This window comes from Littorina saxatilis, linkage group LG1, assembly GCF_037325665.1.
Source record: "Littorina saxatilis isolate snail1 linkage group LG1, US_GU_Lsax_2.0, whole genome shotgun sequence".
Lineage (NCBI taxonomy): Eukaryota > Metazoa > Mollusca > Gastropoda > Littorinimorpha > Littorinidae > Littorina > Littorina saxatilis.
The window spans coordinates 76262503-76286058 of NC_090245.1; the positions used below are offsets into that span (position 1 = coordinate 76262503).

General features: G+C 41.4%; 3 protein-coding genes across 3 annotated transcripts in view; 2 read left to right on the top strand and 1 right to left on the bottom strand.

Annotated features, from left to right (window-relative positions):
• Window positions 1-127: 127 nt before the first annotated feature.
• Window positions 128-13347, bottom strand: LOC138979587 (uncharacterized). The gene is made up of 9 exons (XM_070352301.1): window positions 13280-13347; window positions 11423-11563; window positions 10112-10217; window positions 7890-8010; window positions 4248-7421; window positions 3601-3801; window positions 3026-3147; window positions 2058-2187; window positions 128-1231 (listed from the first exon to the last, which is right to left on the bottom strand). Exons 1-9 carry the CDS (start codon window positions 13324-13326, stop codon window positions 1059-1061), a joined length of 4215 nt encoding a protein of 1404 aa, XP_070208402.1. The 5' UTR covers window positions 13327-13347; the 3' UTR covers window positions 128-1058.
• A 107-nt stretch (window positions 13348-13454) lies between these two features.
• On the top strand, window positions 13455-21809 carry LOC138979607 (lysosomal acid glucosylceramidase-like). The gene is made up of 9 exons (XM_070352321.1): window positions 13455-13709; window positions 15324-15527; window positions 16668-16945; window positions 17516-17688; window positions 18053-18290; window positions 18897-19100; window positions 19521-19684; window positions 20108-20227; window positions 20577-21809. The coding sequence occupies exons 1-9, from the start codon at window positions 13643-13645 to the stop codon at window positions 20671-20673; spliced, it is 1545 nt and encodes a 514-aa protein (XP_070208422.1). The 5' UTR covers window positions 13455-13642; the 3' UTR covers window positions 20674-21809.
• Window positions 21810-22214: 405 nt separating this feature from the next.
• The window catches only part of LOC138979615 (lysosomal acid glucosylceramidase-like), a 10226-nt gene continuing 8884 nt past the window's right edge, over window positions 22215-23556 (top strand). Inside the window, exons 1-2 of the mRNA XM_070352334.1 lie at window positions 22215-22361; window positions 22879-23076. Coding sequence (XP_070208435.1) covers window positions 22319-22361; window positions 22879-23076 — 241 coding nt within the window. The 5' untranslated portion in view covers window positions 22215-22318. The remainder of the gene's footprint in view (window positions 22362-22878; window positions 23077-23556) is intronic.

Genomic DNA, 23556 nt, shown 5'->3' on the forward strand with positions numbered 1-23556 from the left:
TCAGACAGGTTAACGGCCATTAAGAGTCAATTATAGAAGGAAAACTCATTAGTCATGGGAAAGCTGGCCGCTCCGGGTAGGTTCACGCCCACGAAAGGGCCGGAAATGGAAGGGACTACTGTACATATACAGGTAACTTGTAAGTTACCTGGTGTATCCCTTTAAGTATAATCTCAGTTACACAGAACATGCTACCAAAAGTGAAAACGAGTGAGACTGAGAGACAGGCAAACAGCAAACTTACTAATGTAGTTTCTATTTATTCTAAACATTGGAACCAAGATACAGAGAAAAAAAGAGATTGGGATTGTGGGGGAGGGGAATATCTTAAAGATTGGGTAAATTGCATCATCCATATTTTATCAGTCCTTTTGTTTCAATGTCCAAGCTTTCAGCACCAGTCTTAAAAAAAGCAGAAGTTAGCAAAAGCATTTTTTCTTCTCTGGTGACCAAGCATAATCACAAGCTCAGTTAAATATTCCTTTAGCACTTTGAAAATATTTCTTGGGCAGGTTTTATTGACATTGCAATCCTCCTTACACAAAAACACCTGCAGTAAGACTACTTTTGGTCATCCCTTGGGTGGTCGTTATTGACAGGATCGACAATATGTTATGTTAGAATTTCAAACAGAATGAGGCAGAGCGATGTTAAGATATCAAAAATTGGAGTGCCTTGGAGAATGATGAGCATATGAGCTTGCGGTGATCATCCTTTTTTGAGGATGAAAGTCGCTTGTTCATTTCAATGCTTGTTATTCTCTCAGGTGCCAGGAGAAAAGGTTCCGTACAACTCTCGCTTACTCTATTACACATGTCGTATGCATTAAGAGCGATTACTTACCTTTGGTTATTTGATATAATATGTTGTGTGTTTGCAGATGATATTGAACAAGAAATAAAGGCAGCACTCACATCTGTTTTCATCTGGACATGTGTTGCAGGATCCAATTTGCATTAACACCACCTTTTTGTCATAGACACCAGACCACTACCAACACAACCATACCGTCTCACCAAGCAGTCTCATGTGTGCCATTTTTGGCTGTTCACATCCGTTCATTTTCCTCGCTGAATATCTGGTAGACAGATCTGTCGCTCCCCCTCTGACAGAAAAATGTGGTAGGCCTTGTTCAGCAGGTACGCACCCATGCAGCGACGCCTGCTCATTGGCCAGGTGGAGGCAACTCCGTAGTAATCTCCTTTCTTCACATTGGTCAGGCACCCCAAACCTGTTTGAAAGAAATTGTTCGATCAGTCATTATAAACAGCTATGAACAGTGGTACCTGCGATGAGCGGACACCATTGGGAGCATCAAAAATGGTCTCTACATTGTCATTACAGGTAAGGTTTGGTTACAATGAAAGACAAAGGGACAATAGTTTCCTTTGTTGGGATGTGTCCTCTCATCAGAGGGGCCTTACATTGCCAATATCACTGAACAACTTAAAAGAACCAAAACTTTGGTACAGTGGTACCTGTGATGAAAGGACACCCTTGGGACCAGCCAAAAGTGTCCCTACATTGCAGGTGGCCTTTCATGACAGGTATACTTTGGTAGAGATAATATAAAAAGGGACAAGAGAAGGTGTCCTTTTAAGGGAGGTGTCCTCTCATGGGAGGGTCCACACATCGCAGGTACTGCTGTATGACCACATTTTACATTTCCCTATTGTTTGCAGCCCAAAGAATCACTGTGCAACGGTTTTGAAATGTCAAGCATATCAATATAGGTCTATCTTAAATGGAGAGGGTTAGCTCATCACTTCTATCATTTCTTCACTCATCACTTCTATTGCCCACTTTGATATTGTCCCTGTGAAGCTTGTATAAACTGTGATTATACTGAATGTAAATCACAAATTAACCTGAATGTCTACTAACAATTTCTACACAGAGCAAATTATAGCCTCAGAATCTGGAATTCTTTCGCCTTCCTATACACGAATAACTGTCAAGCTTCAGTTAAATAACCCTTACTCAAAAGCCTTATTACTTGCTCCTAGAGAACATCCAAAGGACAGCCAGCTTGTTCAAACGCAATGCAGATATCTTACCAATGGCATCCACCATGCAAGCTTCACGCGTGTAGGCCTCCACTGGAATGACATTTTGAAAACAATGGAGGGAGACAACTCCAACACTTGAGGACCAGATGTCAAGGATCTTCTGCACTTTCTGGCTCACCTGAAGCAACAGAGGAAGGAAACAATAACCGATACAGATGGACAAAGAAGAGAATGCAGTAATCAATGCAGTGTCTACGTTATATATCACTAAAGATGTGTTAGTGCTAAAACTAACAAATATGTGTAACTGAAAAAGCGTGTACTATATTCTGGACAGGTACAATTTTTCTCACTTGCAAAAACATCAAGAGATCCAGTGCACACTCTGAAGTAAGCATTTTAATACAACACAAATGTTGTTTGAACAAATTCCCTTCAGAGGGACCCATCAGAATGTTATACCCTGGTCTTGCTGGCTCAAAAAACTAAAAGGGGTAGTTTGCGTCAAACTTCTTGCTTAGTGCAAGCCCTACCTTATTTCACTGGTTGAGTTAAAGGCACAGTCCTTTCCATAAAAACATCATTTCAGAAGTGTTCAGGCCTATAAATTACATGGAATAAAAACATCCCTTCACACATACCGAAAATCCAATATCCTCACTACTTCCTGTGCAGAGGTGGATTTTGTTGATGAATAAATTTCACAGATTGCAGCCACTGTCTGTTAAGAAAGTAATTAATTCAAAATTTCCCACTCTGCATAGAGAGCACCCAAGCTGTTGATTTTGTGTATGTGTCCAATTGGAGGGACGATCGTATCTGATGTTCGAGTCCAGCCAGATCTGAGATGGTGAGTCAAATTATTTACATGGGAAGGACTGTCAAGTCATAACCTTAAGTCATGACGTGATCCAGGAAAGAATCACGTCAAATCTGACAGGATCCAGACAAGTATGCTAACTCGGACATAAAAAGGTTGGCCTTCAGGCATAAACAAAAAGCCACATCATCCTTACCTTTACTTTGGGCGTCTTTAGTTGAGAAATCGCTTCATACAAGTGACAGTATGGACGTGAACGCTTTCCTTTCCCAATGTAGAAAACTGCTGTCAAAAATGTCTTGAAAGCCTCTGTGTCACCTGATGGACATAACAGAAACTGAGTGCAACATGTGATTAGACACCTTCTAAAATACACACTACGGCAAGATCATTCATAATATAACATTGTGATAGCAAAGGGACTGACTATATCTTTTTCAGGGTCTTACCAGGAGGGTACCAGTGTAGCTCAAACAAAAAGCAACTTTTACCTTTTCCTTGTAGAATACATTTTCCACAAAGATTCTTTTGCTATTCTTTCTCTGCATTCACTACTTCACATGTGGCCCCTTTACACCCCTGACAGGTAAGCTGCATGCTTGGTGCAATCAACTATCCCTAAAACAATAACCAAAACAGCAAGCCTCCGATAATCAGCACATGATTTTGCTCACCACAAAACCACCATTTCTGACTCTGACTAAAAATGCCATCATATCCATATCCACTTCAAAAATGTCACATAACTAGTCACCTGCACACACAACTCACCGAGTTTCTTTGCCCTGAGAGGCAAGTTCTTGGTGACCCTTGGGTCCAGCAGTAAGTAGTTGAAGCAGGACTTGATGGTTCCCTCCCGCCAGGTGCGACCGTCAGGTGTTTGGAACTGGGCCACCATCTCCATCTCTGCCTTGGCCAGATCCTCCATCTCTAGCGACCCAGACAGCAGACGATTCAGCTCTGACGAGTACCCTGTGGCAATAGTTTGAGTAAAAATGGTTTAATTTCTTTGCACTGATTTTACATGGACTTCTACAGGACTGGCTCATTCAACATTTCAATGTTTTCATTCAGGGTTTTTTTACATAACATTCTTGAGAAAGCGAACCAAAATAATTGTCCAAGCTGCTTCAAGTTCAACCTTCCTAGTTAGAAATAAATCTTAGTCGGGATTTACTAATATTATCGATAAAAGGTAGTTCAAACACTGCCATCAAGGGAAGTTTGTACATAAAAAGGGAACTACTCAAATACAAGCAAAATTCATGTCTCAGCATCTTCATCTCACACAAAAATACCTCTCAAAGTGTTCATCTTTTCTGTTTCTGAATCCTAAAATGTATTTAAGCAAAAAAACGTACACAGATTTTTGTGTGTGCAAGGAACAGTATTTGTTCCCACAGTATTTCATCACATACCTGGCTGTGATTTTGAAAAGGTAAGATGACACTTTCCACTCCGCAGACTTGCCAGGTGCTGGAGGTAGGTCTGCCTGGTAGAGGGCAGCACTGGTCCTGGGTCCTCGCCCATGTCTTTCAAGCTCTGGTAGATGGCTTCATCGGACAGAGAGGCAAGCTCAGGAGGGATGCTGACAGGTTCCGGAACGTCGTAGGGGACTGTGGCATCACTGCTGACAGTTGACCCTGTTCCTGAGCTTCTTCTGCTAGGTTTGGTTTTCTCTGGACTCTTTTTGCCCTTGGTATTGCTTTTTGCATCTTCCCTTTCATCTGATGGTTTCTTGTCTTCACAGTTGTCAGTGTTGACCGTGAAACACACTTCATCACAGCTGTCTTGGTGGCTGCTTTTCAGCGTGTCTTGAGAATTCATGGTCTGCCCTGCTGTGATGTCAAATGAAGAGCCAGAGGAATGCATATCTTCATCGTTAATGACAAAATCAGACCAGTCATAGCTCACTGTCTCGTCTGTGTCCACAGTGATGGCACTTTCCATCGACGGCCGGCCGCTGCTTCCACTGTAGTCGGAGGGAATATGACGCTCAATCAGCATGATTCCATTTTCCTTGTCGCGGTAGATGAATTCTTGCACAGATGATGCTGCACTGACACAACTCTCATCCGACACTCGCTTGGGTGTTCTTTCATTTTTTTCGACCTTGGTTTCTCTTGGCTTTGGTCCATTCACACTCAGGTTCTCCAGCCATTTTGAAACATGGTCGGAACTGACAGCAGTGCTAAGTTTCTTTTTCGCCTTCTCCTCGAGTCTCGTAATAAAACTGCCGTCGGAAGTGTAGAGATCGCTATCATCTGGCAAAGGGGTGACTGGAGGAACCCATGACTTACCGAGGGATTGTGAGCTCCTTGTGTCCAGTGCTGATTGTCTTTGATTTTTGGGTAAATCAGTTGTAACTGCTTTGTTTGCATGCGTCTCCCCTCTTCCATCATGGCTGTTAGAACTGAATCGGCTTTCATCTAATTCAGATACACTGAAACCTAGACTCTCTCTTTTGGGAGCTTTTACTCTCTTCCCATCAGATACAAACTTGCAGGATTTGTTCTGCCCTGCATCATGCGATCTTCTGGGCAAATCTCTTTTGGTGTCGCCACTTGCCGAGTGTGGTGACTGACTTTTAGAGCCTGAACGCCTCCAAGAGCTTTGACTTTGAAGACTCTGTCTGCTCTCTTGTGGGACACCATTGCCTATTTCTGGCTCTGAGGCCTCTTCACAGGTTCTGAAGCTCTCCAAAGATGAGACCGACGAGTCTGCTTTTGGTGAAAATTTGACACTGTCACTTTTCACTTTCACATTATTGTCACATTCATGAGGAGAGAGGTGGTCCTTGTCACTGTTATACTTGTTGAATTTGTTTGCTTCTTTTGATCCAAGGTTGGACGATAAAATGGTGCAATCATCCCTCTCAAAGTTCAAAGGGCTGTTCGGTTCACTCACATCACAACTCAGTCGCACTCCAACTCTTGGGCTGGTAACACAATCTTCCCTTTTTATAGGAAGCTTCGAGTCCGCCTTGTCTGCTTGTGTTTGATTCTTTGGCTCCGAGCTAAGTTTGTCAGTGCAGGGGAGAGTTTTAAAGCTCGAAGCAGGAAGACCAGAACCCTTGACGTTGTGCCTGGGTCCAGTCTCCTCTTTTCTTCCATAGGTCTGTCCTTCCACGTGCAAGCCCTTCCTGGAAGCATATATTGCATAGGGTGACCTGGAGCTGTACGTTTCACAGTAGCCACTGTCCACTGACTGACCGCTGCGAGAAGCGACAACAAGAGTATCAGTATCACCGCGAACATCAGTGAAGGCTGACCGTTTGCTGCAGGGGCTGATGTCAGTGAGGTGAGGGTCAACGCCATAATGGTTGAACACACCTGGTGGGGGTGATCTAGGTCCTCCCAACACAGACATGATAGTGACAGGCGATCTAGCACTTGCGGGTGAGCGACTGGTGTTGGTTGCTGGTGGGTAAGTCTCCTGTTTGCGCAAATGCTTGTGAGTAGCACTCGCTGTCTTCTGACTTTCTCCACTGCGGTCTCGTCTGCCTTGGTGGTCGCTCCTTGACTGATGGAACTCTGTGGAAGCATTGTGAGGAGATGGAGTCCTGTGATGACATTGATGAGATCGTAACAGGCTTGGTGAAGATCGTGAAGATTTAATGGAGGTTCTAGAGCGCCGAGGAATCGAGTCACAATGCACACATCCCAATGACTCAGACTGTAATTCTCTTCTGCATGGCGAGTGTGAACATCCTTCTGCCTGGAGACAGTGAGGGGAAGATGCTTTCTGGTGACCCCTTCCAAACGGTGAATGGTGACCCCTTCCTACTGGTGAACGTTGACTATTACCATGATGACTCCTTGCCTTTGCACAGCAAGGACTGCGGTTGGAACCAGATCCTTTGCTCTTGGGTGAAGAATCACATCGATGTCTTGAAGTTCTCAAGCAAGGTGAGGCCGTTCGCGTTCTTTCATGACCAAGGCTCCTTTCTTGAAGAAGTGACGATGGTGATCTCACATGAGAATGTCTGCAATATGGAGACAAACATTCTGATGAATGACTTCTGCGTCTGCTGGTTCCATCTTCCTTGGACACACAGTCATGTCTGTCCAAATCCGGGAAATACTTTTGTTTCATTCTTTTCTCAAGGATTTGGCCATAGACAACCTCAAGGTCATCACACCTTGGGGAAACAGGCTTATCAAAATAACTGGCATCAGAAAACTTGTGTGTTGATCTGTACAGCTGAGTATCTTCTGGCTCCTTATGAATGCAGCAATGGTTGCTATGACATTGGCAATCTAAACTATGCAAATTGCTTTCACTGTTTTCAGAGTCACTAGAATCAAGGACACCAGCGCAGTAATCTTCGTTGAGAATTGTCCTATCCCCAGCTCCACTCTTCTGATCAATCTTGTCAGCGATGTAAGGACAACCCGGAGATGTCACATCCAGGCAAGCGGAGCTGCCGTCATTCAACAGCTGACTCAAACGGCGTGACAGAGCATCAGAGTATTCTGACGACAGGTTGACAGGGTCTTCTTCATCTGAAGAAACAGAGGATGGTGGGTTCTGAGAAGGTGGATGGTTGTACGCTGGTGGAAATTCAGCCTGCCTTGTGTCAACTGGTTCAGCTGAAATTTAAAAAAATGTGTTCAATTTTAAGTCACTTTTGTGTTAACATTTTTAAAAAATGCTTTGGAAACTGCTGGACAAATGTCAATGATTCTGCTAGAAACCATGATAGATTTACGTTCTTGTTATTACTTTATTATCCCAATGCTGGGAAATGGGGTCACTACCTCCCGGTGGAAAGCTAGCAGCAACAGAGTTGTACTATCCAAGTTTTTGCATGCTGAGGTGTGAGTAGCTACCGCACTAGTCTTCTTGTTCTAACAGAATGTCTGAGGTCTTTAATTAATGTGTCACAGCGGTGACGCAGGGATGAGAAATGGATATCGCCTGCACATAAAGTTGACCTGGGTTGGTCCAGGCAAACTAACAGAGCAGCAGTACTGAAATCCAAATTTAAGTCTGATGAAAAATCATTGAAAACGAAATAAGACAATCCAAAAAAAGTATCTCTCCATAATTCCACCCACCTGTGTACATAGGGCTTTCTTCTTTGTCACCTATGGCAACCAGCATGGTGTAGTATTTCAGGTAATCCACACAGGCGGCATGCTGCTCACTTCTGGCCACATCCACTGCTCTCTGTCCATCCTGGTGGTTCATGCAAAGCACAACATGGTCAAGTTAGGTTTAATTGTGTGACAACTTTATGCTGTGCACAGAGATGCTTGAGCGCAAAAGGAAAGTAACAGTTTTTGTGCCCTATTGTAACAGAAGAATCTTAACAAAAACTGAACCAAAAAATGTATCTGTGAGTGTGAGTACAGGGGAACACACCCCCCTCCCCCTTCTAACTTTGAAGACCCTCTAATTCAATACTTCCTCCCTTTTAAGACCTAACTTTTTGAGATGTCCTGTTGATAACATCTGTAAATGTACCTTCATTTTAAGACTCTCTCCTTTTTCAGACCTGATTTACTCAGATTTTTGGAGGCCTTATAAGGGAGGTTCCACTATAATAATAATAATAATAATAATAATAATAATAAATAACTTTTCTATAGCGCGAGTCCCATCAATTGGCTCCAGGCGCTTTACAAATTCATTATAGAATAAACTAGCACAAATCAACAAGCATACAAAGCATACATTTAACTGAGACATAACACCAAGATCCCAAGCACTAAGCAAAACTTAGCGTACAATGTTTAAAGTACACACACACACACACACACACACACACACACACACACACACACACACACACACGCACGCACGCGCACACACAAAGATACCATTGACAAATAGACCATAAAGCACATACAGGGTAGAGAGTTCCAAAACAGAATAGAGTTGTGGAGAGTCTACTCAGGCTAAGCAAAGGCTTTACGAAACAGGTATGTTTTGAGTTGTGTTTGGAAGGAGGAAAGGCTGCTGGAGTCACGGATAGAACTTGGAAGCGAGTTCCAGACGGTCGGAATCTGGTACCTAAAGGTTCTTTCACCAAAGGTCTTGGTCCTGGTTTTGGGGATGCGAAGGAGTTTTTCAGAGGAGGATCTGAGAGAACGAGATGGCTCGTAGATACTGAGGGAATGGGACAAATAGGGGGGAAGTGATTTCTCAAAACAGCGGTACCCTAACAGAGCCAACTTGTACTCGATTCTATACTTCATAGGAAGCCAGTGAAGGGTGGTAAGTAGGGGAGTGACATGGTCTTTCTTAGACTTCTGCAGAATGAGCCTTGTAAGGATGCTTCCTAGCAGCAACAAAATCATTTCCTTCAGAGATGCTGATTCCGTCGTTTTAGGTTCATCATCGCACTGAATGAATCTTAAACTGCTCACTCTACTTTACTTTCGGTACGTGATGTCCCCCAAATGGGGCTGTATCAGTACATACTCCATATGCACTTTTGTTCTCTCTCAACCTCTCGCTTTCTCACACTTCTTCACGTTTATGAGTAAATCCCTTTACAGGGCAACAATCCTCATTTTGGTTGGTGCGCCTAATTTCCCTAGAGTGAAAGATAATGTGGATAGTGTACCTACGAAAATCAAAACAGCGGTGGGTTGGTAGGCAAGCTATTGCTTTTCGCTATTTGCCGTGGCGCCCGATTTCAGGCCCTGGGCCAAGGGCTAGCCTACCACCCAGCGCTACCTAGCGCAGCAACTGGGCCCCGACGAAACAATACAAACAGGACGAACAATATGGAGCAAGAGTGATAGATTCTACCTATATCACTACTAATTACTTATGGGTCGCTAGGGATGGAGAGGGGGAATGGGTCTAATGAGAGAGGGGAAGGGAATCTAATGCAAGGGGAGGGGAATCTAATGCGGAGGGGAGGGGGAACAGAGGGAGTGGATTCTGACAAGGGGTGCTTATGGACTTGTGACTTGGAGCCAGGCCTCAACGATGGTCATGAAGGCCTGGGGGGAATCTGCGCTCACAGCCTCTTGGGGGATGGTATTCCAGAGGCGGATCGCTGACGGGAAGAACGATGTTCTGTGGGAGTCAGTGCGGGACTGGGGGACCTGTAGTCTGGTGGTGTGCCCCCTGGTTGATCTTGGGACCGGTGTCAGTGTGCCTTCCCTTGGGGCTACCTCCACCAGTCCACTCATGATTTTGTACATCATGGTAGCCTTGGTCGCGGTGCGCCGTTGTATGACACTTTATGACATGTTCTCCAACCCTCCTACTTTCTTACGCTCACAGCTACACACAATGACACGCACACACGCGCAGTCCCTACCTGATCGACAAGGTTGGGGTTTGCCCCATTGTGAAGCAGAAGTCGCAGTGTTTCTTTGTCACCCCAGGCAGCGGCAACATGCAGCGGAGTAGACCCGTCAAAAGACCTGAAAAGCAAGTAACAGCAATTCTAAAAAAATTGTCTCCAGTAAATTAGGTCACGATCAATCCAGCTGAATTCATAACAGTAGCATCACGATAAATTAATGGCAATCTCAACAGTAAAGGAAAAGAAAACTGAACATTATTTCAATCTGATGAATTGTTTTGAATCCTGGCTGGTTTACCGTTTGACAATTTTGAATGGAGGAGTTCTTCTGGCCTTACATTATATTTGAAGTCAGGACATTTGGACTTTAAAGTCCAACTGATCTTTTTTCCTCTTAGTCTTAGTCTGAGAAGAACAGGTGGGGGTGGGTTTGAGGGTGTGAAGTTTGACGTATGCTGTACAAGTCTAAGGGAGGAAACGTTCTTGTTCAACGGGGGAAATCCTGACAGAAGTCAAGTCAAATTTTTAGGTTTTTTGTTTGTTTTTGCTGTCATCAGAGAAAAGTTGATCCCGTTTTTCGGGGGTCCAAGTATGTCATCGCAACAAAGTCAAATTCACAATATATAGTGGAAGTTCCCTGTGTTAGCAGGCTCAATTTTCCTGAGGAAATCTACTATGACAAAAACCATGTACATTTATCACAAGAAGAGCAAACGCTCGATCGAGTCACTTTCGCAGTTCTGAATATTATATGAGGCATCAGATGGACAGGAAGAAATTGCTATTCACAACACAATGAGTCACGTTCACATAAAATTTGAGCCCGGTCACTTTTATAGTTTCCGAGAAAAGCCCAACGTTAAGTTGTGTGTTGCCGAACAGAAAAGGCTAGTTATCTCCCTTGTTTTTCTGATAACGTTCGTAAAAGGCTACAGATGTAAATACTTTGATGTAAAGAATAATCCTACAAAGTTTCAATCACATCCGATGAACTTTGTCAAAGATATAAAATGTCTAATTTTTCCTTTGACGCTGACCTGTGACCTTGAAAAAGGTCAAAGGTCAACGAAACCATCGTTAAAGTGTAGAGGTCATTGGAGGTCACGACTAAACAAAATATGAGCCCGATCGCTTTGATAGTTTCCGAGAAAAGTCCAACATTAAGGTGGTGTCTACGGCCGGACGGCCGGACAGCCGGCCGGACGGCCGGCCGGCCGGACAGACTAACACTGACCGATTACATAGAGTCACTTTTTCTCAAGTGACTCAAAAATCTAAAAGTAAAAGACTTTATTCTACCAATATCATTGTGTGGATACATACCTAACATTTGGGTTTCCACCATAAGCAAGCATCAGACGGACAGCTTCTGTCCCCACACCAGCTGCAATGTGCATAGCGGTGGCTCCGTCCTTACTCAGTGTGTTAGGGCTTGCACCTTCTTTCAGGCACTCCACAGCTGTCCTGAAAAATTATGACAGATACCTTTGTTAAGATGTGATCAGAAATTATAACCTTGTAGGTAAAAGTTTAAGTACTGCATGTGTCCCAAATTCAAGGAAGGTGTTCCAACTCCAAGGTAACATAGTTTGCACACCCAGAGAACCATGGCAGCAGGTTGAAAATGAAGTGAGATACTCAGATAGTGGCGAAATTCTGACTTTGAAATTTAAGTTTGATTCATTCTGTAAACTTTGTTTTCATGTTCAACTTCAAGAGACAGAAGCAGATGCCAGACTGTTCCGGGAGAGTTAATTTGGCAGAATGGGTCTAATTTGACCCAAAGCAGGGCAGAAGGGGGTGTGGCCCTGGTAGATGCAGGCATTGGCATTGCAAAGAAGACTAAGAGTAAGACACACACCAAACAGATTGAGTGCAAAATTAAACGGTGTTCTGTGGGAGTCAGTGCGGGACTTATTATGATTAATAATTAAGTAGAACAGAAGTGCAATGCCTTTGGCACAGTTGTCAACCATCCAAGGCACTGCATACCCCCAGCGAAGGACACCAGCGGCTACCCCTCCCTCTCGGTCTCATAGTCAAACACACACCCAACATCCCATACACACACCAACAAGCACTTACTGACTTAGTCGTGGGTCGCATTTGATAAAAATCGAAGAGTTGGTGTACACCCACCGTATTTAAACTTTGTTCCCAAATTTTTTTGAACTTCTATCCCCAACTGTGAGTGTGAGTGTGAGTGTGAGCCACAGTTAATTGGCAACAAAGAATGCTTCTTTGTCAATATCAATGATAATGTATTATTCAATTTATACACCGATTAACAGTTCCGCGGCCATTTTAGATTCGCACATGCGCACATCTTTTTCTACGAGCACTTTTGCTTCTTCTTCCTCTTCCGGTTTCCTGTTTTTGAGAAAATGCGCATCCGCAGATCGTTTTTTCGAGAGTTTTTTCTTCTTCTTCCTGTTCCGGTTGATTTGAGAAAGCGTAGATTCAGTCGGCAGAAAGTGCAATTTTGTAGTCTTCCAGCCCTGAAGTTGCTTTTGAGTGTTCGAAGAAAGAGTGTAAAGGTTCTAAGGATCACATCGGGCACACAAACATGCGATTTTCCTTTTTTCCCCCTTTGATATGAACGCATGCGCAGATTGCTTTTTGCGAGTATGTTTTTACAAGTACATCTTGCTCTTTCCTTCTTCGTTCCATGTAAACGCCGAAACTGTTAACTGGTGTATTGGGAAGATTAACATATGCCTCAAGTTGAAGTCATTACAGTGTTCATGGGATACCTAAAAAAGAACATACAAAAAGTTTCAAAAACACTCGCCTATGACTTAAACACACAATATCATTTGATTTAGTAGGGGACATTTCTGTTTGAAACAATGAAATTGAAAGGGCTGTTTTGTTTTCAGTGGTAGTGGTACTGGTAGAGAGGAGAATTCATTATTCAAGCTTTTAAATTTCATTCATGGCCGAAAATCGCGACGAAAAAAAGCTAGTCGAACCTAAAACCTACTTGACTCCACCCTCCTACTAGCGTACAGACTATTAACTACGCTTTGTGACCAAAACACTGCAACTGCAAGTGCAACAGATCTCGAAAGTGAAACTGAACAGGCAAATGTACTCAAAAAAGAATGAAATTGAAAGGGCTTCGAGTCTTCATTTCGTATCATAACCGCACACATGTTAAGCAGCGCATGTATTTCTTACGTCAGATTCCATGCTGCAACGCTTTCTATAAGCTTCGCTGTCAACATGATTGATCCATGCGTCTGTGTTTTGCGGAATATTTCAAAGTGACCGCACTTGGATCACGTGACCAAGCCGACTTTCATTTTCAGGAAAGAAGAGCAAAGGCCACAGAGTGGTCTACCTTGTACAACACAGGAGAAGCGAAAGCAACGAACAAGCAGTGTTCTTGCTAACTGGACAAGGATTTGAAACGCAGATAATGAGACTGATCGAGATGTGGGTCAAGATGTTTTGTTGATAACTGACCAGCTTGCAGCCGAGACCTGGCAAGCACTTTCACGTAACGAAGCTGGTCACTGAACCTGAGGGGCTATTCACAAAATGTGGTCTGCTACAAGATTTACAGTTTCCCACTTTGTCCTACTCCTGGCATGCCTTCATCAACAAGGTAGTTGTTTAATCGTGCAGATCAGCAATTTGTATTGCAGAAGATGACCTGATCACACTGGGATTTCACTTGGTCTATTTCCATTGTCTCTACTACCTAAATACCTGTAGTAATCCATGTAGTTGTAGTAAAGCATAAACAGCAACAGTCTTTAAAACCTTCTGTTTTGATCTCTAAGTAAAAGTGAATACTTAGTTCTCTTAGAGGAAATTTACTTTTTGTATGAATTGATAGGGTTTGATGTTTTATTTTTGAGTCACTTGAGAAAAAGTGACTCTATGTAATCGGTCAGTGTTAGTCTGTCCGGCCGGCCGTCTGGCCAGCCGGCTGTCCGGCCGGCCGTCCGTAGACACCACCTTAACGTTGGACTTTTCTCGGAAACTATCAAAGCAATCGGGCTCATATTTTGTTTAGTCGTGACCTCCAATGACCTCTACACTTTAACGATGGTTTTGTTGACCTTTGACCTTTTTCAAGGTCACAGGTCAGCGTCAAAGGAAAAATTAGACATTTTATATCTTTGACAAAGTTCATCGGATGTGATTGAAACTTTGTAGGATTATTCTTTACATCAAAGTATTTACATCTGTAGCCTTTTACGAACGTTATCAGAAAAACAAGGGAGATAACTAGCCTTTTCTGTTCGGCAACACACAACTTAACGTTGGGCTTTTCTCGGAAACTATAAAAGTGACCGGGCTCAAATTTTATGTGAACGTGACTCATTGTGTTGTGAATAGCAATTTCTTCCTGTCCATCTGATGCCTCATATAATATTCAGAACTGCGAAAGTGACTCGATCGAGCGTTTGCTCTTCTTGTTTATGTTTGTTTTAACGCACTGGCTATATGCACTCAAGTTGTGTATACAAGGGTCAGAATCTTGTATACACTCCGGCTTTAACTTCTGGTCGCGAAGCGAATTTGCCATTCGACACCGCTTTGCGATAAGAATGCAGAGCAGTTGATTATAAGAATACAAAGAAACGAAAACAATCTGATGTTGCATGGCCTTTGCTGTAACGTATATATTACATTTTCAACACTGAACCGCATCAACACTCGGAGCGTCATTCGACGCCATTTTGCAAAGGTACGCTTCACTTTCGATTCATGGTATGAGAGTACGCTGGGAACAAACACAGACAAAAACAAACACAAACACGAAACTGATGCTTCATGGCAGTTTATTGTCGAAGTTTGGAACACACTTGGAGTGTGTATCGACCTAGAAACAGTTGTATACTATGTGAATCAGTCACTGAATGTACATAATTTGCCAACTCTCGACGGTCCAAAAAGGAGATAGCGGAAGTCCATATGTCAGACTGATTTTTCATTGGCCGCTCCTAACGACTTGTTTGGGGGCATTTCATTGGCTACAGATTTGTAATAAAGCTTTTCATTGCCGGAGTGTATACAGACTAATCGATCCTGCAAACACTCGGAGTGCGTATAGCTTTTACCTTGTTTTAAAGGGGGTGGGATATGTTTTGTACAAATAATTATATGCCATTGTGCAGATTGAAGAGGATAAAATGTTTGCTTTATGCAGGCACTTGATGGTATTCTGGATGTATTTCAATAAACGGGATGTCATTGTTATATTCATCAGCCTGTTCAACATCTTCAAGCCTGCCATGCAACCTAAGGGGCCTGGGTAATGGTAATTCAGTATGTGTGTGCAATGCAACATACTGTGACACAGTAACACCATTGCCACAGCTGACAGAAGGCCAGGTGGCTGTTTACTCCTCTTCTGAAGATGGGGAACGGTTAGCTTTCAGTGCAGCTCCGTTCTTGAAAACTTCAACTGGCTGTGAGTTTTTGCATAATTGTCACAATCTGTGTCTTTTTACATTTAGTCAAGTTTTGACTAAATGTTTTAACATAGAGGGGGAATCGAGACGAGGGTCGTGGTGTATGTGTGTGTGTGTGTCTGTGTGTCTGTGCGTGTGAGTGTGTAGAGCGATTCAGACCAAACTACTGGACCGATCTTTATGAAATTTTACATGAGAGTTCCTGGGAATGATATCCCCGGACGTTTTTTTCTTTTTTTTGATAAATACCTTTGATGACGTCATATCCGGCATTTTGTAAAAGTTGAGGCGGCACTGTCATACCCTCATTTTTCAATCAAATTGATTGAAATTTTGGCCAAGTAATCTTCGACGAAGGCCGGACTTCGGTATTGCATTTCAGCTTGGTGGCTTAAAAATTAATTGATGACTTTGGTCATTAAAAATCTGAAAATTGTAATAAAAAAAAATTTTTATAAAACGATCCAAATTTACGTTCATCTTATTCTTCATCATTTTCTGATTCCAAAAACATATAAATATGTTATATTTGGATTAAAAACAAGCTCTGAAAATTTAAAATATATAAATTATTATCAAAATTAAATTTTCGAAATCAATTTAAAAACACTTTCATCTTATTCCTTGTCGGTTCCTGATTCCAAAAACATATAGATATGATATGTTTGGATTAAAACACGCTCAGAAAGTTAAAACGAAGAGAGGTACAGAAAAGCGTGCTATCCTTCTCAGCGCAACTACTACCCCGCTCTTCTTGTCAATGTCACTGCCTTTGCCACGAGCGGTGGACTGACGATGCTACGAGTATACGGTCTTGCTGAAAAATTGCATTGCGTTCAGTTTCATTCTGTGAGTTCGACAGCTTGACTAAATGTTGTATTTTCGCCTTACGCGACTTGTTGTCTTTGTTTATGTCTGTTTGCCTTTGACTTTGTATGCATCTGTCTGCCTGTCTGCCAAGTATATTGTGAGAGGAAGCATTTGGTTCACAAACATGTAAGTCTCACCTTACTCTTACTCTCAGTCAAAATCTTCTCACCTAACTCCAGCTAAAATCTTAGTTTAAAAAAGAAATTTTAATGTTTATCTTAAATTTACCATATGATTTGCATTAAAAGTGATTTGCATTTCATTTTCAGTGGTTTATGAGGTGTTAAGAAACAAAACCAGACAAAGCATCATCGGCTTTGGGGGAGCGTTCACAGACTCTGCAGGAATCAACATTGCCAGTCTTCCACAAGCAGCACAAGACAAGCTTCTCCAGTCTTATTTTGCCCCAGAGGGAATTGAGTACAACATCGGAAGAGTCCCCATGGCCAGCTGTGACTTCTCCACTCACCAGTATTCATATGATGATGTTGACGGAGATTTCCAACTGCAGCATTTTGCTTTAGCGCCTGAGGATTTGAAATATAAGGTAAATGTTAGTTCTTCCAGGCCTGCATTGTTTCATTTCACTACAGTGGTAACTGTCAAAAGCAGGAACTAATCAGAAGTGTTGCTACGTAAAGTGTGTCCTTTAACGAGAGGTATGCATGGTCAAGTTGATCGACCAATGGACAGCAGAAAGTGCCCTTTGATGTGAGGTGTCCTCTCACAAGAATGACAGCCCGTAGATTATTGGTGTCACTTAACTAAAACTAACGTTCTTTCATTTGTCTTACAAGGCTTCTTAGGCTAAAATAACTTCTGTATCATAAATGTCATACACCCTCATGACTTCCTCAGATGTCAGGCTTTTACATAAACTTACAATTTTCCGTAAATTTCAAAGCCCCAAAACCCACTCTCGAGATTCAAGCAAATCTATTGAAAAATGTTTGCGGTGTATACATAAGTATGGGTATGTATGCGATGTCGGTCAGCTATGATTTACACTTACCTCTAAATGATGATTTTGACTAAGAAAAATAAATTTACCCATATATTTCAATATCCCATGTCTGCTTCCTCAGTTTGTGATGAAAGCTATCATGAATGTTTTCAGATACCCTTTATTCAGCGAGCCATGGCGATGAGCAAGCGAGGGATCAAGATGTTCGGCAGCCCATGGAGCGCCCCAGCATGGATGAAGACCAACAAGAACATGACGGGCAACGGCACTTTGATTGGTCAGCCTGGGGGACCGTATTACAGAACGTGGGCCAACTATTTTGTGAGGTGGGTGCGTATTTTTTAAATTTTGTATATATATTATCAAACACTCAATTTTATTGTGTATCTGCTTTTTTTATATATATAATTGTTGAAACAGATTATGATTACTGAATATAAAGATTGTATTCTGTTACCTTCTCATAATTTAAAAGGGGGTAACCCTTACAAAGTGCTTTAGATCCTGCCACATGTGAACCTGCTACTAAGTTGAGCATCTAGTCATTTTGTTTTGAAAGGTTATAGAGGCACACTAATCAAATTAGTCTTTACATCTTAATGGCAAAAATACACATGTATTAGCACTCTGTTTGGAAGAAAAAAAAGGCAACAATCCTTGTTTTGTTTAGTTGTGTCTGTTCCTACTCAGATTTCTGCAGGAATACCAGAAGCACAACATCACGTTCTGGGGTCTGACAGCACAAAATGAGCCGACAGATGGCTACATCTATAAACACTATTTTCAAGCCATGGGATTTACACCAGAGCAACAGCGAGACTTTATCAAGCTGGATCTTGGACCTGCACTGCACAACAACAGTTTCGGGGATGTCAAGCTCATGATGCTGGATGATAATCGTTTGCTTCTGCCATACTGGGCTGAGAAGGTTACTGTTGTACAGAATTTTTCTCTGTCCCTACCCCGTCAATAACTTGTATTTATGCAAATATACCCTGTGCATGAGTACAGCTCTTTCATTTACATGCATGCACCAACACGTGCTAACAAATGTGTACATGGATGCACACACACACACATATATATACAAAAACAGACACACTTTAACATGCAACATACTGACACTAATACAGATTACAGATGTGCTCATAAGTCAGCCTCATGTGAGGCGAGTAGTGCCTTTGTAAGGGTTGGACACACAAATAACAGCAGAGACTAACATGTTAATGTTTGATCTTCAAGGATTTTTCTTTTACTGGGGGTGGTGCTTTAAAGGAATGACATCCTCCGAAAACGGCGTATGGCTGCCTAAATGGCGGGGTAAAAAACGGTCATACACGTAAAATTCCACTCGTGCCAATAACACGAGTGTACGTGGGAGTTTCAGCCCACGAACGCAGAAGAAGAAGAAGAAGAAGAAGAAAGGAATGACAGGCCTCTAGTGGTTACAAATATCAAAAGGATTACGATTGCAGTGTTTTGTTTGAGAAGACATCGCTTCTTCACTTTTTCACTGTTTGACTTGTTAATGCAGGTACTCTCCGACCCTGAAGCGGCAAAGTATGTGTCTGGCATTGGCATCCACTGGTACGTCGACCAGTTTTCTCCTCTGCTTGCTCTAGACCTCACGCATCAGGAATTTCCAGACAAGTTTATCCTGGCCACAGAGGCCACGGTCAAAGTGGTCAAGATTGGGGTGTGGGACCATGCTCAATCGTACGCCAGTGATATACTGGACGTAAGTCAATCAAGAAATCTACATATGTAGAATTGCTTTAGATGTGCATATGACCAAAATGGAATCGATAATAACCAATATGTGTGTGAGTGTGTTTGTGTGTGTGTGTGTTGTGTTATTTTATGTAGTACACATCCATCTTTGGTCTTAATTGGTTCTTCTTCCTCGTTTGCTTCTTTCAAACGTCCACTCCTGTGGTGCGTACGAATAACTACAAATGACTAAATACATCTGACTACACTTAGTGACGACAGGATTAGTCCGACTACACTTAGTGACGACAAGACTATTCCCGACATTTGTTATAATCGTAGATAATGCTCTTCTTCTGTAGAGGTTTTGATAAAGATTTTGATCCTAATTATTTAACATGATTTGTATTCTATTGGGGCTTTGCTTCTTTTCGTTTTTTTAATCTAGGATTTGAACCACTGGGTGACAGGGTGGACAGACTGGAACATTGCCCTGAGCACTATCGGAGGACCTAACTGGGTGCACAATCTGGACAATAGTCCTATTTTTGTCAATGCCACTGCCAAGGAGTTCTACAAACAGCCCATGTTTTATGCCATGGGGCATTTCAGGTGTGTAATGACTGCAGTAAGGGACATTTGAAGAAAAAAATGTTTCTTATCATCAGAAAGTTATGGCATGTGGAATTTGACTTTGAATAACAGTGAAACAGAATTGTGTTGTTGTTTTTTGTTGTTGTTGTAAAACTTAATGAGACACTGTTTCTAATTGTCAGAAAGTTATGAAAGTTGGCTATTGAGTTAGAATAATAACACAACACAGTATATAATTAAACAAAAATGTTGTTGAATTTGTAATAAATGTACTAAGTTAACAACTTTTGTTGAATAAGATAAGAGCACCTTTTACATATTTGATAAGAGCACCATTTACATATTTGTTTTCCATGGCTACAGTACTTTGTACTTCTTTTGATTGTTCGTCCGCTTAACTTGTGGCATATTTCATATTTTTATTTTCTTTCTCTTTCCTAGCAAGTTTCTGCCTCCTGGATCAGTCTATTTAGAAATGGCTGTTCCATCTCCATCACCCTATGTAAAAGCAGCAGCATTTCTCCGCCCTGACTCAAATGTGGCTGCTGTTTTCCTCAATATGTAAGCAAAGAAAGTAGTTTTTGTGAATTATGTAAATGTGTTTGAAGTATATTCATGTTTCTGGATGAGTTTATGTTGCTTGTTCGCTTCCATGATGGTTGTATGCGTGTGTCTGTGTTTCTGTATGCATGTATGGTGTGTATATGTGTACATGTGTGTGTCTGTATCTACGTAGGCATGCATGTTAGTGTGTGTGTTTGTGTGGTTGTATGTGCCTGACTCAGTGACTGTGTGTCTATATGTATCTGTGTGTTCATTTATGTATGCATGCATGCAAGCTGTAAAAAAAAAACACCTGCCTGCGTCTCCTATAGAATTTACTGAAAACACTGTCTTTGGTCTTTTTCAGGGATTCCAGTTCAGTGCTGCTATCAATAAAAGATGGTTCCAGATATGTCAATTTTGATATGCAACCATACTCTCTCAGGACTTTTATATGGAAGTAGTTGTGCAAACCCATTGCATTTTCTATGCTGTGGCCATTTTTATATTTAGTGTTTTTAATTTTTAATCTTATTGCCTTTTCCTGTTCATAGTCTGTGATAATAATGCATACAGTGACCAATCAGAAATCCAATTTGTTTTCCCATTCCTTTTGTTATGAACGTCACAATTTTTGTACAAAACTGTGTCCAGTTGTAGTTACATGTACCACACACATCATGCCTAAACTCATTAGAGGAGGATTTCATAGACATTTCTGTTCCAAGCTACTGACATTGTCACAGGCTTATGAAGGATCTCAACGTTATAGACATTCCAGTACATCCCTATATACAATTTATTACCTTGTGAAAACTGTCACATTTGAGATAATTTGATGTAGAACCATATTCCAGAAAAAAAGAAAGTTTTAAACTGAGAAATCTATGGGTACATATGAAGGGTTACCAGAAGTTAAAGCAATTATGGATGAGATTTGGGTTACTTCCACTCCAAATGACTCAATACGTTGTTAAATGGTGCAGGTGGGCATATATTTATTTAACTCTAGCAACATCATGAACTAAACTCAAGAACTGAAGAGAACCTAACAGGAAGATGGCGACTTCCAAGAGTGGTGCGCAATCACTAGGATATCAGTTTCGCGACATATGACGGCCACATGAGGTCATCACAAGAATGACGTCATATCATAACAATGATAAGAGATAAAAAGAGATAAGATAAATTGCAGATGTCTAAGGCCGCGAGGCCTATATCTGATCTTTTGATCAGTACTATTAATTTTCCTAACTTTGAGATGGCCTAGTGTAACGATCTTTTGATGATAATACTGATTGTGACATTTAGGTGCTTCTAATTATTTGACCTCAGGGTGTGCATATAGACTTTGTAAAATAATTTTGCTAGCTTTGTACTGTTAAATTTTGATATCTGTTTATTTTTGACAATTTTGAAATACTGTGTTTGCAGTTGTTTTGTTTACCTTTGTTTTTAGTTTTTATTTTGTTTATTAATTTACTGTTTTACCTTTGTCTATTGGGGTTTATGTCAGTGTGTGTGTGTGTGAGTGCATAACTTGCATGTGTTTGTGCGTTTCTGATCAAATGTAAAATATTAAATATAATCAAAGACTCAATTATTTTGGTTCAGTGTGTGTGTGTGTGTGTGTGTGTGTGTGATAAATCATTTTTAACCTGAGGATAAGACTATTGCCTATAAGTAGGCCTGTAGGTTGGGACATAACTAATACAATTGTATTGCAAAATAATGTTATCTCGTATACCAACGTGTGTCAAGGAACCAACCTTGAGCCTTCTTATCATCTTCTTAGCCTACGAGCAGACGACGCATCTCCCACTCTTCATCTAGTCTTCTATTTTATTTTGTTCACACGCAAAAACAAACGCAAGAAGTCAGGCAGTCATTAAATCATTCAGTCCACTACTCGGCCAATCAGAAAATGCTTGCAATTGTCAGTAACTGGAACTATAGACAAATAAGAACTTCTGTGAAACTGATCAAAAAGCACAACAACAGGGGAGGATACTCTCACCCTACTAAGCAAATCATGTGACTTGTTGAGGAACCACCTTGTCTGCTTTGTTCAGTCTTTTTATGTGAGAACATTTGTTTCATACCACGAAAATGATTCGTCTCTTTCTGCTTTGCGTGGCTTCTTTCGTTCACGGTAAGCGTGCATATTTTATTGTAGATTTCTTAAGTGTGCACTCATATAGAAGAAACACTGCATGCTTTGAGTTTGATATTGAAAGTAGACCTACCTTTTTGAGTGTTACTTTTGTGATGTTGGGTACTCGTGTTCTCGTGGCTTACCGAACCTCATCAGAAAGGCTAAGATCTCAAGTGTGTGTGTGTGTGTGTGTGTGTGTCTCCTCTCCCTCTATCTCCCTCTCTCTCTCTCTGTGTCTCTCTCTCTCTCTCTCTGCTCTCTGTTTCTCTCTCTCTGTCTCTCTCTCTGTCTCTCTCTCTCTCTCTCTCTCTCTCTCTCTCCATCTATTGTGTTTGTAGGCTCATTGAACACAGTGAATAAACACAGTAAAAACTAAGTAATGGATCACTCTTATTTACATCACAAAATAAAACCTCCCGCATCTTAGTTTAATAGTAATTGCCAGAGCACGTACTGCAGGAGAGTAATTCCTTATGTAAGCAACCTTTGTAAAATTAGTTTTTCTTTTGCACAGCCCAAGCAAGTCAGCCATGTGTGTCAATGAAGGTGTCAAGTTATGCGATGGTGTGTGTCTGTAACTCGACGTACTGTGACACTGTGCCACAATTACCAACGCTCACTCCTGGCATGTTTGCTGCCTACACCTCCTCTCAAAGTGGTGACAGATTTCAGCTTGCTACGGCGAAAGTGACAGATACTGCTGCTTCTGGATGTAAGAAAAGTTATTAATTATTATGCATTCAGGTGAAAGGTTAAGGAGTGGGTTGGACCAGGAACATTCAATAGTCTCTCTATATATCACTGGTTGCACTCAGTCTTTGTGTCCGACTGCCTATGTGTCTATTTGTACATCACGTATAGTCATAGCTTGACCATAAATGAACATTTGCAAAAACAATAAATGGCATGGCTTTTGTTTGGGTTCATTATTATTATTATTATTATATATTTTACAATGTTCCATCAATGTGAAGCATTAAGTATCAAATGTACTATGTTTATTATTTTCTTTAAAGCCCCTGTTACATGCTTTGAGCACAGATGATAATTATATACACTGTAGTATATTAAAATTTAAGCAAGTTACTTTGCTGTCCTTTTTTTAGAGAGAAAATTACAAGTTGGAAACATTCTTCTGCTTGTTTTGAGCAAAGAGAACATGACCATTCTGTTCCTGCAATGTAGGAGAGTT